The 15,729-nt window shown below is 40.3% G+C and overlaps 1 protein-coding gene across 1 annotated transcript in view; it reads right to left on the bottom strand.

Moving 5' to 3' along the window:
* LOC102187779 (multidrug resistance-associated protein 4-like) overlaps positions 1-15,729 on the bottom strand; it is a 210,362-nt gene that overhangs the window by 180,248 nt on the left and 14,385 nt on the right. Inside the window, 3 exon segments of the mRNA XM_018056290.1 lie at positions 1,130-1,255; positions 10,594-10,757; positions 11,979-12,068. Of these exon segments, the coding sequence (XP_017911779.1) occupies positions 1,130-1,255; positions 10,594-10,757; positions 11,979-12,068 (380 nt within the window).

Genomic DNA, 15,729 nt, shown 5'->3' with positions numbered 1-15,729 from the left:
AGAAAACCAGCTTCTGCCCAGGATCCTGAAATTGTAAGAAGCAGAGGACATCAGCTGGGGCAGAGAGAGGAAATTCCTCACACACAAACTCCACCAATATAGGACAGAGAGACAGAAAATCCACTTGCTATCATCATCAGAAGAAAAGGCCTTGGACTTTTCAGCTAAAGACTGTCCAGCAATTACATACTCTGCTATCTGAAACATTTAGCCGTCAACCATCATGTCTCTGTTGATGTTTCTGTATTGGGTAAGAAAATAAAACTTACCTTGTGGAGTTCTTTTGTAATTGATTTCCATGTGACAAAACTTTATAGACAGTGAAAAAGCTAAGGAGTATTATTAGGTAAAAAGGAATATAAAAGACAGGGAAAAAATACTAACATCTTGAAATTACTGCTTTTGGAGGGTTTCTGGTACTAAGAAATACTTGGAAATTCATTTCTATACAAGAAGCACATATAAATTTTTCCTTTAAGAAGACAATAAGTGGAAGAACATGTTAAAATGATGTCTCTCCTATTCTACTTAAACTTTCTGCCACATGTTGGGGGTGGAGTGCATAAAATTTAAGTTCATCGTAATGTGAAAAACTTGGTAAGACTTCAAAATTGATTCAGAAAAGTCAACTGTAGTAATGTAGGTGAACCTAGAACCTGTTATACAGAGTGAGGTAAGTCAGAAAGACAAAAGAAAATATTAATGCATATATATGGAATCTAGAAAAACAGAACTGATGAACTATTCACAGAGAATAAATGGAGACACAGATGCAGGGAACAATCTCAGAGACACAAAGTGGGAGGGAGAAGGTAGGACAAATTGAGAACGTAGCATTGACATGTATATGCTGTCATGTGTGAAATAGATAACCAGCAGGAAGCTGCTATATAACACAGGGAGTCTAGCCTGATGCTTTGTGATGACCCAGAGAGGTGGAATGGGAGTGGAAGGCAGAGATTCAAGAAGGTGGGGATAGATATATATAATAATTATGACTGATTCGCCTTGATGTATAGCAGAGACCACCACAACATTGTAAAGTAATTATCCTCAAAAAATAATAAGTAAATTCAGAAAAAAGTGGAGGGGAGTACAAAAATATGGTGTGATATATACAAAAACTTACCTTCTCAAGCTGGTAATGAGGTCTATAAGTGACTTTTCCCAAGCATACATTTTTACTGTTCTGATGCCACTTATAAATTCATTCATGGTCCTGATCCTGTCATCTGTGAGAGCTGCAGTCTTACTCCTAAGGGGACAGAAGTGAGACATAAGCCTTAGTTATCACAGCCTAACTTTCTGTAGCATCAGCAACAGGGGACACGGGGAGGCACCAGAGATCAAATGATTCCCTACAGCTCTTCTGTGCTGACATCACAGGCAGGTTCTACTCAAAGTACAAATGGAGAAAAAGACTTCTAGGAAGTCAACAACTCAGCCTAATGCAAAGACTAACTCAGAGAACTTGCAGTATCAGCCAAGGAAGACCTGAAGTGAGTCAGATACAAACCATCTGCCCAAGAAGATGGTGGTTAAACAGGAAAGGCAAAAAGGAATTTAACAGGAAGACAGTGTCTGTGCTGTAATAAAACAGGAGTAAAATTCTGGGGAACAGAAAAAATGAGGCTGTTAATAAAATCAGGAAAAGAGAACAAGAAAAACATCGGAGACCTTGTAGCACTGGAATAGGGCCTCAAAGGATAAGGAACATCTCTCCACAGCAAAGAGAGGAAAAGAAATTTCAAGTAAAGAAAAATACCACATGTAATGGTACACACAGACATAAAAGAACTTAACTAGCTTCAAACAACACACCACCACCTGACAATCTGAACAATGACCCACTCCCAATCCTCTGGAACCCGCCTCAGCTCTAACTCATCACCATTAGCCCTTCATCACCAGTTACTTTTCTATCACATATGCTGCTGAGACTGTGGGACTTTATGAAAATGAAGTCGCTCAGTCGTGTCTAAGTCTTTGCAACCCCATGGACTGTAGCCTACAACACTCCTCCATCCATGGGATTTTCCAGGCAAGAGTACTGTAGTAGGTTGCCATTTCCTTATCCAGAGGATCTTCCCAACCCAGGGATCGATCCCGGGTCTCCCGTATTGTAGGCAGACACTTTCGATGTCTGAGCCACCAGGGAAGTCCTAATAAAGACATAGTTAATCAAGACTGGGGGTGGTCCCAAGATGGCAGAGGAATAGGATGGGGAGACCACTTTTGCCCCACAAATTCATCAAAAGATCATTTGCATGCTGAGCAACTTCCACAAAACAACTTCTAAATGCTAGTGGAGGACACTAGGCACCCAGAAAGACAGCCTAATCTCTTCAAAAAGAGGTAGGACAAAATACAAAAGACACAGAGAGAGACAAAGAGTTAGGGACAGAGACCAGTTCTGGGGAGGGAGTTGTGAAGGAAGAGAAGTTTCCACACAGTAGGAAACACTCTCACAGGCTGGTCTGTGGGGAGTTTTAGAATCTCAGAGGGCAACATAACCAGGAGAGAGAAAAAAAAAAAAAAAACAGAATATGCACCTAACTGCAACTGCGAGCAAAGTAGCCCAGACACTCGTGTCTGCTACCAACAAGTGGGGACTAGACAGGGAGGCAGAGGCTGCATAATCAGTACTTAGGGTAAGGACCAGGCCTGAATACCCTGAGGACAATCTGAGGGAGATAACATGAGATAGCAACCCAAACTATGGGATTGGCAGAGAGAGAAAAAAGAGAGAGAGAGAGAGAACTTGCCCATGAAAGGCTCTAAGGCACAGCCTGGCCCACTCACAGAACAAAGGATTGAGCTAACACCAAAGAAGAGCTAGCCGGCTGCATACAGGCCCCTCCTCCGCAGGTCCCCAGAGGCAGACAGGCAGGCGTGTGACACCCAGAGCCCCACTGCAAGGGGCTGCTCTAATGTCGGCCCCAGGGACCGGCATCCTTCACCAAACTGTGAGCAGGTTCCCAGTTGCTAACCACGTCTTCCTGGGATCCTGGACGGTTAACATCTGCCAGGAGTGTCGTAGCCTGAGATCAGCTCTCCGGAGGAGACACACCTCTCACACAGCACACCTGAGATCATGCTCTCGCAGCGCACACGCGATACTAAGCAGCATGGACCAGGGAGGTGATTAAGACGCATGGCCCACCTGGGACAGTGTGCTCACCAAGTACCTGGTCGCCTGAGCTGCTTGGACCTGGGAAAGGCACAAAACGCATGCCCAAATGAGTCTGTGCCCTTGTGGAGTACCCAAGAACCTGAGCAGCTTAGACCTGGGAAGTGCCTGTAAAGGCAGGTCCACTTTGGACAGTACCCCTGCAGAGCACCCTGGAGCCTGATCAGTGTAGACCCAGGAAATACATGCCACCTTGAGCTTTGGCACACCCAGTGTGGTCCTTACACTGCAAACACTCCCCACACATGCCAGCAATATTTGTTTGTAGTATCTCCCCCTCCCCACAACAGAACTGAACAAGTTAAGCCTAAATAAGTGACCACCTTCACCCCTTTGTGTCAGGGTGGAAATTAGACACTGAAGAGACTTGCAAACAGAGGAAGCCAAAATAAACAAAGAAGAGGGAACCGCTCTGGAAGTGACAGGTTCAACAGATTAAAATCTTGTAGTTAACATTGACTAAATATTGGAGGGAGCCAATAGACCTTGAAAAGAAGTACAAGCTGGAACAAGGAACTATCTGAAACTGAACTGACCCCACACTGCCCACAACAGCTCCAGAGAAATTCCTAGATATATTTTTACTATTATCACTTTTTAATTTTTAATTTAAGTTCCTTATTACTCCTTTAATTTTCATTTTTATAACCTATTATCTTGCAAAAAGACCTCATTTTAAAGCAAATTCACATGTATATTTTTCATAATTTTGTGATTGATTTTGTTTTATAATTTTAATATTGTATTTCTGAGAGTCTAACCTCTACTCTAGATTTTTAATCTTTGCTTTTTGGTATTTGTTTTCCATTTTGTACCTTTAGGAATACAATCTTCAGTACCCATTTTCACTTAGGTGTGTGAAATTGCTGGCTGGCTTTATTGCTGTCTCCCTTTTTGACTCTCCCTTTTCTCCCCCAGGTCACCTATATCTTCTCCCTCCCCTTTTTCTTCTCTACTTAACTCTGTGAATGTCTCTGAGTGTTCTGGGCTGTGGAGAACACTTAGGGAGTTGATTACTGGCTAGATTGCTCTCTCCCCTTTTGACTCCCTCTCTTTTCCTCCTGGTCACCTCTATCTCCCTTCTCCCTCTTCTCCATGTAAGTCTGTGAACCTCTCTGGGGTCCCTCACTGTGGAGAATTGTTTCACTATTAACCTAGATGTTTTATCATCTGTGTTATATGGATGGAGAAGTCTTGAGGCTACTGTAAGAATAAGACTGAAAGCCAGAGGGAGAAGGTTTAACTCCAAAACTTGAGAACATTAGGGAACTCCTGATTCCATGGAATATTAATAGACAAGAGTTCACTCAAAAGGATACATTCCTACACTGAAGTCAGCTTCACCCAAGAGTTAAAAAGTTCCAGAGCAAGATATACCATGCTAATTCTCCAGTAAAGCAGGAACACAGCCCTGAGCATTAAAAGACAGGCTGCCCAAAGCCATGCCAAACCCATAGACACCCCAAAACTCACTACCAGACACTTCATGGCACTTCAAAGAGAAGAGATCCATTTCCACCCACCAGAACACAGACACAAGCTCCCCTAACCAGGAAACCTTGACAAACCACCAGTCCAACCCCACCCACAGGGAGAAGGCTCCACAATACAGAGGAACCATGAACTGCCAGCAAACAGAAAAGGCACCCCAAACCCAGCAATCTAAACAAAATGAACAGGTAGAGAAATATTCAGCAGATTAAAGCAACATGATAAATGCCCACAAAATCAAACAAAAGAGGAGGCGATAGGGAGTCTACCTGAAAAAGAATTCAGAATAATGATAGTAAAGATGATCCAAAATCTTGAAAACAAAATGGAGTTACAGATAAATAGACTAGAGACAGGATTGAGAAGATACAAGAAATGTTTAACAAGGACCTAGAAAAGACAAAGACTGAAAGTGAAGGGCTGTAAAAGGTATTTCATGCAAATAGAGACCAAAAGAAAGCAAAAGTAGCAATACTCATATCAGATAAAATCGACTTTGAAAGAAAGGCTGTGAAAAGAGACAAAGAAGGACACTACATAATGGTCAAAGGACCAATCCAAGAAGAAGATATAACAATTATAAATATATATGCACCCAACAAGGGCTTCCCTCATAGCTCATTTTGTAAAGAATCTGCCTACAATGGAGGAGACCCTGATTTGATTCCTGAATTAGGAAGATCCTCTAGAGAAGGGATAGGTTACCGACTCCAGTATTCTTGGCCTTCCCTTGTGGTTCAGCTGGTAAAGAATCCGACTGCAATATGGGAGACCCCAGTTCAATTCCTAGGTTGAGAAGATCCACTGGCGAAGGGATAGGAAACCCATTCCAGTATTCTTGGGCTTCCCTTGTGGCTCAGCTGGTAAAGAATCTGCCTGCAACGTGGGAGACCTGGTTCAATCCCTGGGATGGGAAGATCCCCTGGAGAAGGGAAAGGTTAACCACTCCAGTATTCTGGCCTGGAGAATTCCATGGACTATAAAGTCTATGGGATCACAAAGAGTCGGACACGTCTGAGTGACTTTCACATTCATACACCCAACATTGGAGCACCTCAATACATAAGACAAATGCTAACAAGTTTGAAAGGGGAAATTAACAGAAACACAATAATAGTAGGAAAATTTAGTACCCCACTCACACCTATGGATAGATCAACCAAACAGAAAATTAGCAAGGAAACACAAACTTTTTAAACAATACAATGGACCAGTTAGACCTAATTGATATCCATAGGACATTTCACCCAAAACAATGAATTTCACCTTTTTCTCAAGTGCACACAGAACATTCACCAGGATAGACCACATCCTGGGTCACAAATCTAGCCTTAGTAAATTCAAAAAAAAAAAAAAAGAAATCATTTCAAGTATCTTTTTGGATCGCAACGTGGTAAGATTAGATGTCAACTAGAGGAAAAAAACTATTAAAAATACAAACATATGGAGGCTAAACAACACGCTTCTGAATAACCAGCAAATCACAGATGAAATCAAAAAGGAAATAAAAATATGCATAGAAACAAATGAAAACGAAAACCCAACAACCCAAAACCTATGGAATTCAGTAAAAGCAGTGCTAAGACAAAGGTTCATAACAATACACACTTACCTCAAGAAACAAGAGAAAAATCAAATAAATAACCCATCTTTACACCTAAACCAACTAGGAAAAAAAAAACGAATGAAGAACCCCAGGGTTAGTTGAAGAAAAGAAATCATAAAAATTAGAGCAGAAATTAATGAAAAAGAAACAAAGGAGACCATAGAAAAAATCAACAGAACTAAAAACTGGTTCCTTGAGAAGGTAAATAAAATGGGCAAATCATTAGCCATTCTCATCAAGGAAAAAAATGGAGAAGAATCAAATCAACAAAATTAGAAATGAAAATGGAGAAATCACACCAGACAACACAGAAATAGAAAGGATCATAAGAGACTAGTATCAGCAACTATATGTGAATAAAATGGCCAACTTGGAAGATATGGATAAATTCTTAGGAAAGTACAACATTCCAAAACTGAACAAGGAAGAAATAGAAAATCTTAACAGACCAATCAGAAACATGAAAATCAGAACTGTAATCAAAAATCTTCCAACAAACAAAAGCCCGGGACCTGATGGCTTCACAGGTGATTCCTACCAAAAATTTAAAGAGCTAACACCTATCCTACTCAAACTCTTCCAGGAAATTGCAGAGGAAGGGAAACTCGCAAACTCATTCTATGAGGCCACCATCACCCTAATACCAAAACAAGACAAAGATGCCACAAGGAAAACTACAGGCCAATATCACAGATGAACTTAGATGTAAAAATTCTCAAAATTCTAGCAAAGAAAATCCAACATATTAAAAAGATCATACATCATGACCAAGTGGGCTTTATCCCAGGGATGCAAGGATTTATTGATATTTGCAGATCAATCAATGTGATACACCACATTAACAAACTGAAAGATAAAAACCATATGATTATCTCAATAGATGCAAAAAAAGCCTTTGACAAAATTCAACATCTATTTATGATTTAAAAAAAAAACCTTCAGAAAGCAGGCATAGAAGGAACATACCTCAACATAATAAAAGCCATATATGATAAACCCACAGCAAACATTATCCTCAATGGTGAAAAACTGACAGCATTTCCCCTAAAGTCAGGGTGCCCACTCTCACCACTACTATTCAATATAGTTTTGGAAGTTTGGGCCACAGCAATCAGAAAAAAAAAAAGAAAGAAAGAAAGAAATACAAGGAATCCAGATTGGAAAAGAAGTAAAACTCTCACTGTTTACAGATTACATGATCCTCTGCATAGAAAATCCCAAAGACACCACCAAAAAATTACAAGAGGTAATCAATGAGTATAGTATAGTTGCAGGATATAAAATTAATACACAGAAATCCCTTGCATTCCTATACACTAACAATGAGAAAACAGAAAGAGAAATTAAGGAAACAATTCCATTCACCACTGCGATGAAAAGAATAAAACACTTAGGAATAAATCTACATAAAGAAACAAAAGACCTGTATATAGAAAAATATAAAACACTGATGAAAGAAATCAAAGATGACATAAATAGATGAAGAAATATACCATGTTCATGGATTGGAAGAATCAATATAGTAGAAATGAGTATACTAAACAAAGCAATCTATAGATTCAATGCAATCCCTATCAAGCTACCATCAGTATTTTTCAGAGAACTAGAACAAATAATTTCACAATTTGTATGGAAATATAACAAACTTCGACTAGCCAAAGCAATCTTGAGAAAGAAGAATGGAACTGGAGGACCCAACCTGCCTGACTACAGGCTATACTACAAAGCTACAGTCATCAAGACAGTATGGTATTGGCACAAAGACAGAAATATAGATCGATGGAACAAAACAGAAAGTCCAGAGATAAATCCAAACACCTATGGATACCTTATCTTTGACAAAGGAGGCAAAAATATACAATGGAGAAAAGACAATCTCCTTAACAAGTTTTGCTGGGAAAACTGGTCAACTGCCTGTAAAAGAATGAAATTAGAAAACTTTCTAACACCATACACAAAAATAAACTCAAAATGGAGGAAATATCTAAGTGTAAGACCAGAAACTATAAAACTCCTAGAGGAAAACATAGGCAAAACACTCTGACATAAATCACAGAAAGATCCTCTTGATCCACCTCCCAGAGTAATGGAAATAAAAGCAAAAATAAACAAATGGGAACTAGTTAAACTTAAAAGCTCTTTTACAATGAAGGAAACTATAAATAAGGTGAAGAAACAGCCTTCAGAATGGGAGAAATAGTAGCAAATGAAGCAATTGACAAAGAATTAATCTTAAAAATATACAAGCTACTCATGCAGCTCAATACTGGAAAAATAAAAGACCCAATCCAAAAATGGGCCAAAGAACTAAACAGACATTTTTCCAAAGAAGACATACAGAGGGCTAACACATGAAAAGATTCTCAACATCACTCATTATCAGTTCAGTTCAGTCACTCAGTCGTGTCCGACTCTTTGCGACCCCCTGAATCGCAGCACACAAGACCTCCCTGTCCATCACCATCTCCCGGAGTTCACTCAGACTCACATCCATCAAGTCAGTGATGCCATCCAGCCATCTCATCCTCTGTCATCCGCTTTTCCTCCTGCCCCCAATCCCTCCCAGCATCAGAGTTTTTTCCAATGAGTCAATTCTTCACATGAGGTGGCCAAAGTACTGGAATTTCAGCTTTAGCATCATTCCTTCCAAAGAACACCCAGGGCTGATCTCCGTTAGAACAGACTGGTTGGATCTCCTTGCAGTCCAAGGGACTCTCAAGAGTCTTCTCCAACACCACAGTTCAAAAGCATTAATTCTTTGGTGCTCAGTCTTCTTCACAGTCCAACTCTTGCATCCATACATGACTACTGGAAAAACCATAGCCTTGACTAGATGGACCTTTGTCGGCAAAGTAATGTCTCTGCTTTTGAATATGCTATCTAGGTTGGTCATAACTTTTCTTACAAGGAGTAAGCATCTTTTAATTTCATGGCTGCAGTTACCATCTGCAGTGATTTTGGAGCCCAAAGAGATAAAGTCTGATACTGTTTCAGAGAACTGCAAATCAAAACCACAATGAGGTACCATCTCATGATGATCAGAATGGCTGCTATCAAAAATTCTACAAACAATAAATGCTGGAGAGTGTGTGGAGAAAGGGGAACCCCCTTACACTGTTGGTGGGAATGCAAACTAGTACAACCACTCTACAGAACAGTGTGGAGATTCCTTAAAAAAAAATGGAAATAGAATGGCTATATGACCCACCAATCCCACTGCTGGGCATATACACTGACGAAACCAGAATTGAAAGAGACATGTGTACCCCAATGTTTATCACAGCACTGTTTACAATAGCTAGGACATGGAAGAAACCTAGATATCCATCAGCAAATAAATGGATAAGAAAGTTGTGGTACATATACACAATAGAATATCACTCAGCTATTTAAAAGAACACATTTGAATCAAGAAACCCAGAGAGTGCCAAACTGGAGCCTATTATACAGAGTGAAGTAAGTCAGAAAGAAAAACATCAATACAGTTTATTAATGCATATATATGGAATTTAGAAAGATGGTAACAAGGACCCCATATGTGACACAGCAAAACAGACACAGATATAAAGAACAGACTTTTTGACTCTGTGGGAGAAGGTCAGGGTGGGATAATTTTAGAGAACAGCATTGAATCATGTATATTGCCATATGTGAAACAGATGACCAGTTCAAGTTCGATGCATGAAACCGGGCACTCAAAGCTGGTGCACTGGGACAACCCAGAGGGATGGGATGGGGAGGGAGGTGGGAGGGGTGTTCAGGATGGGGGGCACATGGCTGATTCATGTCAATGTATGGCAAAAATCACCATAATATTATGAAGTAATTAGCCTCCAATTAAAATAAATAGATTGATTTAAAAATTAATCAAAACTGACTTTGTCCTTGGACACTTATAAATTAATGGAAACGCTGAATTAAAAATAAGACATGAATATACATACTGGAAAAATCACTCTAACCCAAGCATAACAAAAATATATGCAGCTAAGATCAAGCCTGAAGGATTATTACTATTTAATAATGTTTAAATAACTTCAATATAGGTACATTGTACTCAAGGACACTCTACATATTCAGGTACAGTGCTGGGAGGGTTTGGAAAATCCCATAACTTTTCCTGCTTCAAGATTATCCTTCAGCTTAAAGCTGGAGCCACCACTGGCTAAACTAAGCCTGAAGCATCTACAACACACACAAAGAAGAGATCAGAGAAGGCATTTTATTTCTTAAACAAAAGCATTCAACAGATTGTGGTTTTCACCAAATATACGTTACCTATTGTTTAAACCAGTGTTTCACTTACCGGAGTGATGCAAACCACATCCCAAAGCAGCTTTGCAACAGCAGAAGGAAAATGAGAACTGCCATCCCAGCAAGACACGATATTCCTGTTTCCATCCAGAGCAGGGCAGTCACTGCAATTGCCTGCAGTGGCCCCACCCACAGATAGTGCAAGAACATCATTACCTTAAAGAAAAAGATAAGCCCTTTTAGGATATTATAAAAAACAACACAAGTAAGGACACAGTATAGAAATAATATGCTTGTAAATGGAGCCTGGTAGGCTGCAGTCCATGGGGTCGCTAAGAGTCGGACATGACTGAGCAACTTCACTTTCACTTGTTACTTTCATGCATTGGAGAAGGAAATGGCAACCCACTCTAGTGTTCTTGCCTGGAGAATCCCAGGGACGGGGAAGCCTGGTGGGCTGGCATCTATGGGGTCGCACAGAGTCGGACAGCAGCAGCAACAAAGAAGATACAGGAACCAAAACAGAAATGATCACAGTGGGTTTTAAACCTGCTAAAGCAGAAATCCACACATCCACCCCAGATGACACTGTTCTGGGGCAGCACAGAACCGGCCAGACAGAATCCAAGCAGCAGCACTGGGAGGAAGATCTGAATTTTATCCACAACACAGATGAGCTCAGGGTTTCCCCAAACTCTCTTTGTTCCAAAATTCAGCCACCATCTCCCCAGGAGAGCCTATATTATGGTACCTACTACTCTCTCCAGTAATTACTTAAGTATTTACCTCCCTGACAGGCTGTGGCTTTTGGGGGGCAAAAACTAAGCCTAATTTATCCCTGAAACTGAGTAGAAGTCTTACTTCATGGTTTATGAATTAATAATTGAAGGAGAAGTGGTCTAGTGCAGTACAATTCTGACCAACAGCTACAATGCCCTGGGTAATATGATCTATTCATAAAGTAAGTGGGAAAAAAGAGTACAGAGGGACGCAGAGAGGAGGTTGTGTCTGGCTGAGGACCATCCACTTGGCATTATTCCTCACAGGCTCCCCATACAGCAGGCACTGAACAGGGAAAGAAAAACCCCTGCCCACCAGGCCTTCCTCATCCAGAAGAGGAGGAAGACAGCCCAGCAATACCAACACCATGTGCCAAGATGAGCTACACCAGGAGGACCCCTAGGGACACTAACCAAGCTGGGAAAGAATCCTGCTGCCTGTCTATTATTAGAAAAACAAAATTCTCATCCACAGGACAACACACATTGTTACATCTAAGTTGCACACAGAAGAAACGAGAGTTGGATAAAAAGGACCCTTGTCTTAGGTCCTCAACAGAACCCTGGCTGACACCAAACACTGGCACCTGGCATCCCAATAAGCTACACTAAGTAAGAAGGATGGGAAATGGAAGAGGATCCCTCAGGGGCAGCTCACCTGATCAAACCTGTTCACATCGTTGGACAGCAGGTTGACTATCTGTCCTGTGGTGGTCTTCCCCATGGCTGAGCTACTCAGACGAAGTACCTAGTGAGAGAAAGATACAGAGAACTGGATTGCTAAGGTGATACCAAGTCAACATTCAGTTCAGTTCAGTTCAGTCATTCAGTCGTATCCGACTCTTTGCAACCCCATGAATGGCAACATGCCAGGCCTCCCTGTCCATCACCAACTCCTGGAGTTCACTCAGAATCACATCCATCGAGTCAGTGATGCCATCCAGCCATCTCATCCTCTGTTGTCCCCTTTTCCTCCTGCCCCCAATCCCTCCCAGCATCAGAGTGTTTTCCAATGAGTCAACTCTTCGCATGAGGTGGCCAAAGCATTGGAATTTCAGCTTCAGCAACATTCCCTCCAAAGAAATCCCAGGGCCGATCTTTAGAATGGACTAGTTGGATCTCCTTGCAGTCCAAGGGACTCTCAAGAGTCTTCTCCAACACCACAGTTCAAAAGCATCAGTTCTTTGGCATTCAGCTTTCTTCACAGTCCAACTCTCACATCCATACATGACCACTGGAAAAACCATAGCCTTGACTAGACGGACCTTTGTTGGCAAAGTAATGTCTCTGCTTTTCAATATGCTGTCTAGGTTGGTCATAACTTTTCTTCCAAGGAGTAACAACATAGCAAAATGGAGTGTGTTTTCGTGGGGTCTTGAGCAGTCCTAGGACAGAGAGGGTGACCCCAAACAGCAGAGTTCTATGGACCTACATTCATTCTTTGTCTCCTCCTGTGGCAGCAGCCCTGCCCACAAGAACAACAAAGGGAGGACCAGGAGGTAGAAGCAAAATCCCCCATCCTGCTTCTCAATGAACTTGAACCTGCCTGAAGGATAAAGGAATGTTGATTTAGACTTAATAACAAACCAAAATAAATTTGAGCCAAACTAGATGAGAGTGGAAAGGCTACCTTAAAGAAAGAAATTAGAGGACTTGGACAGACTATCAATCTGGAATCAATTATTAATTCTGTGTGTGATCTCATTTAAACACTTTGGCCTTAGTTTATTCTTTCTGAAATGAGTGAGTATAATGTTCAAAACACTGTTCCTGTGAGGAACCTCTGTTCTTAATGCCAGTCTGCTGACTTTACAAGAAACACAGCCTCTGCTGCAAATTCCTCTATTTGTTAAGAAAAATGCCCTAGAGATCTGAGGAACCTGAACAGACACCATGAGCTGCTTCAAAGACCACCAACTGGATCCAAACAGAGTCTCATGGTTCACAAAACTTTTTCATATAGTCCTCAGGTTAAACAAAAAAATCAATGATAAAATGGGAATGTAAAACAACGTAGCTGCTGTAGAAGAGAGTATGGTTCTTCCTCAAAAAACTAAACACAAAATTAGCATATAATACAGCAATTCCACTTCTGGGAATATACTCAAAAGAACTGAATGTATGAACTTGAACAGATATTTATACACTTGTGTTCAGAGCAGCAATGATCACAATAGCCAAAAGATAGAAACAACCCAAATGTTCACTAACAGATGAATGGATACAGAGAATGCTGTATATACATATAATGGAATATTATTCAGTTGTAAAATGGAATTAAATTTGACACCTGCTTCACCATCAATGAACCCTTAAGACATTGTGCTACATGACATAAACAAGACACAAAATGACAAATATTTTACAGTTCCATTTACATGGGACACCAAGTCAAATTCAAAGATTGAAGTAGAACAGTGATGGCTGGTAGGGGTGGGGGTGGGGTGGCTGGAGAATTAATGTTTATTGGATGGATAGGATCACTTTGTGAAGATGAAATTCTGGAGATGGAGAGCAGTGTTGTTTCCTCAACAATGTAAATGTTCCTAATGTCACTAAATTGTTGTTGTTCAGTCACTAAGTCATGCCCAACTCTTTGCAATGCCGTGGACTGCAGCACACCAGTCTCCTCAGTCCTCCACTATCTCCTGAAGTTTGCTCAAATTCATGTCCATTGAGTCAGTGAAGGTATCTAAACATCTCATCTTCTGCCACCCCTGTCTCTTTTGCCTTCAGTCTTTCCCAACATCAGGGTCTGTTCCAATGAGTCAGCTCTTCATGTCATTAATGTCACTAAACAATGTTCCCCAGTTTAGTTAAAATTGTAAATTTTATGTTGTGCATATTTTATAATAATTTTAAAATCAATGACCAAAAGCCAAAAGTAGCTTTACCAAATTTGTAGAAATGACAAATCATTTTATTTATGACACATCCCACAAGATCATTCAAAGTTCAGCTAAAAAGAGCCTAAAAATTTCCCAAAGGTGACATTCCAAAGTGTTAGTGGGAAGAGGAAGAAAAACAGGTGGACAATGGCTCACCTGTGCAGCAAAGAGGAGCTTTGACTGAACCATGACCTCACACCTAACTGAAGGTTTTCACAGTGCAGTTCTGGTGAAATTTCACACATACTTATGGGAGGTAAGCACGATCTAGAAAGACAAACATCTAGCTAACTTGTGGAGAAATCTGAGTACTCATCTCCTAAACAGTGAACGGTGCAAGAGAATAACAAATATATGATGGGGGACAATGAAGAACCCTGGCTAGAATGTTCAGTCATCACTGCCATTTCCATGTCACCAGGAGGAAATCAGCTCTTGTGCCAAACATACACAGTGAGATGCCAGGGCCCCTGGGTTCATACAGCACTGAGATTAACAAGAAGCTGCTCAAAGAAAGATGAGGAGAAGACACTTTACCTTTTTTTTTTTTAGGTTTTATTTTTTTATTTTTAATTTTACTTTACTTTACAATGCTGTATTAGTTTTGCCATATATCAACATGAATCCGCCACGGGTGTACTACCCAAAGCAATCTACAAATTCAATGCAATCCCTGTCAAGCTACCAGTGGAATTTTTCACAGAGCTAGGACACTTTACCTTTTGCCAAGAAAAACATTCCCAAGAAACAGAAGCTCTAGATAAGCAGCAGAAGTAGCAACTAGGTAAAAGAAGCTATAATTTCAATTTAAATTGTTTGGCTTTAGCTTTTGGTTAGGATTTTATCTTTTAATAAAAATTATATGTATTAAGGTGGACAACATGATTATTGTTAAAAATATACATTGGGAAATGATTTCTGTAGTAAAACCAATTAACATTCACACTTTATGTAGTTACCATTTTGTGTGTCTCCTGAGAACACTTAGATCTTCCCTTTTGGCTCAGCTGATAAAGAATATGCCTGCAATGCGGGAGACCTGGGTTCGATCCCTGGGTTGGAAAGATCCCCTGGAGAATGAAAGGCTACCCACTCCAGTATTCTGGCCTGGAGAATTCCATGAACTACATAGTCCATGATGTTGCAAAGAGTCGGACACAACTGAGCAACTTTCACTTTCACACTTTCACTTAAGAACACTTCAGATCTACTCTCACAGAAAAATTTAAGTATATAATACAATTAAATGAGGATTTTTTAAAGCAAATAACCCAGGGCAACAAGATACTGAGAAACAAGTTTACACAGAGCCTTTCAACAGTTGACATGGTGTATCTGCGGCGATTTCTTTGTAAAAACACCTGAAATCCTAATTCCTTTTACACTAGCTAAGATCAGGGTAAGCTATGAAAGAGTTGTGTGCCATTTCTCAATATAAAAATCACTGAACACATCAAATCAGGTGTTATTAAAACTTCTATAATGCATACCAAAGAGAAAAAGGAAACACAGTATTATGAA

This window comes from Capra hircus, chromosome 12 (genome assembly GCF_001704415.2).
Source record: "Capra hircus breed San Clemente chromosome 12, ASM170441v1, whole genome shotgun sequence".
Taxonomy (NCBI): Eukaryota; Metazoa; Chordata; class Mammalia; order Artiodactyla; family Bovidae; genus Capra; species Capra hircus.
This window is presented reverse-complemented; position numbering and strand designations above follow the sequence as displayed.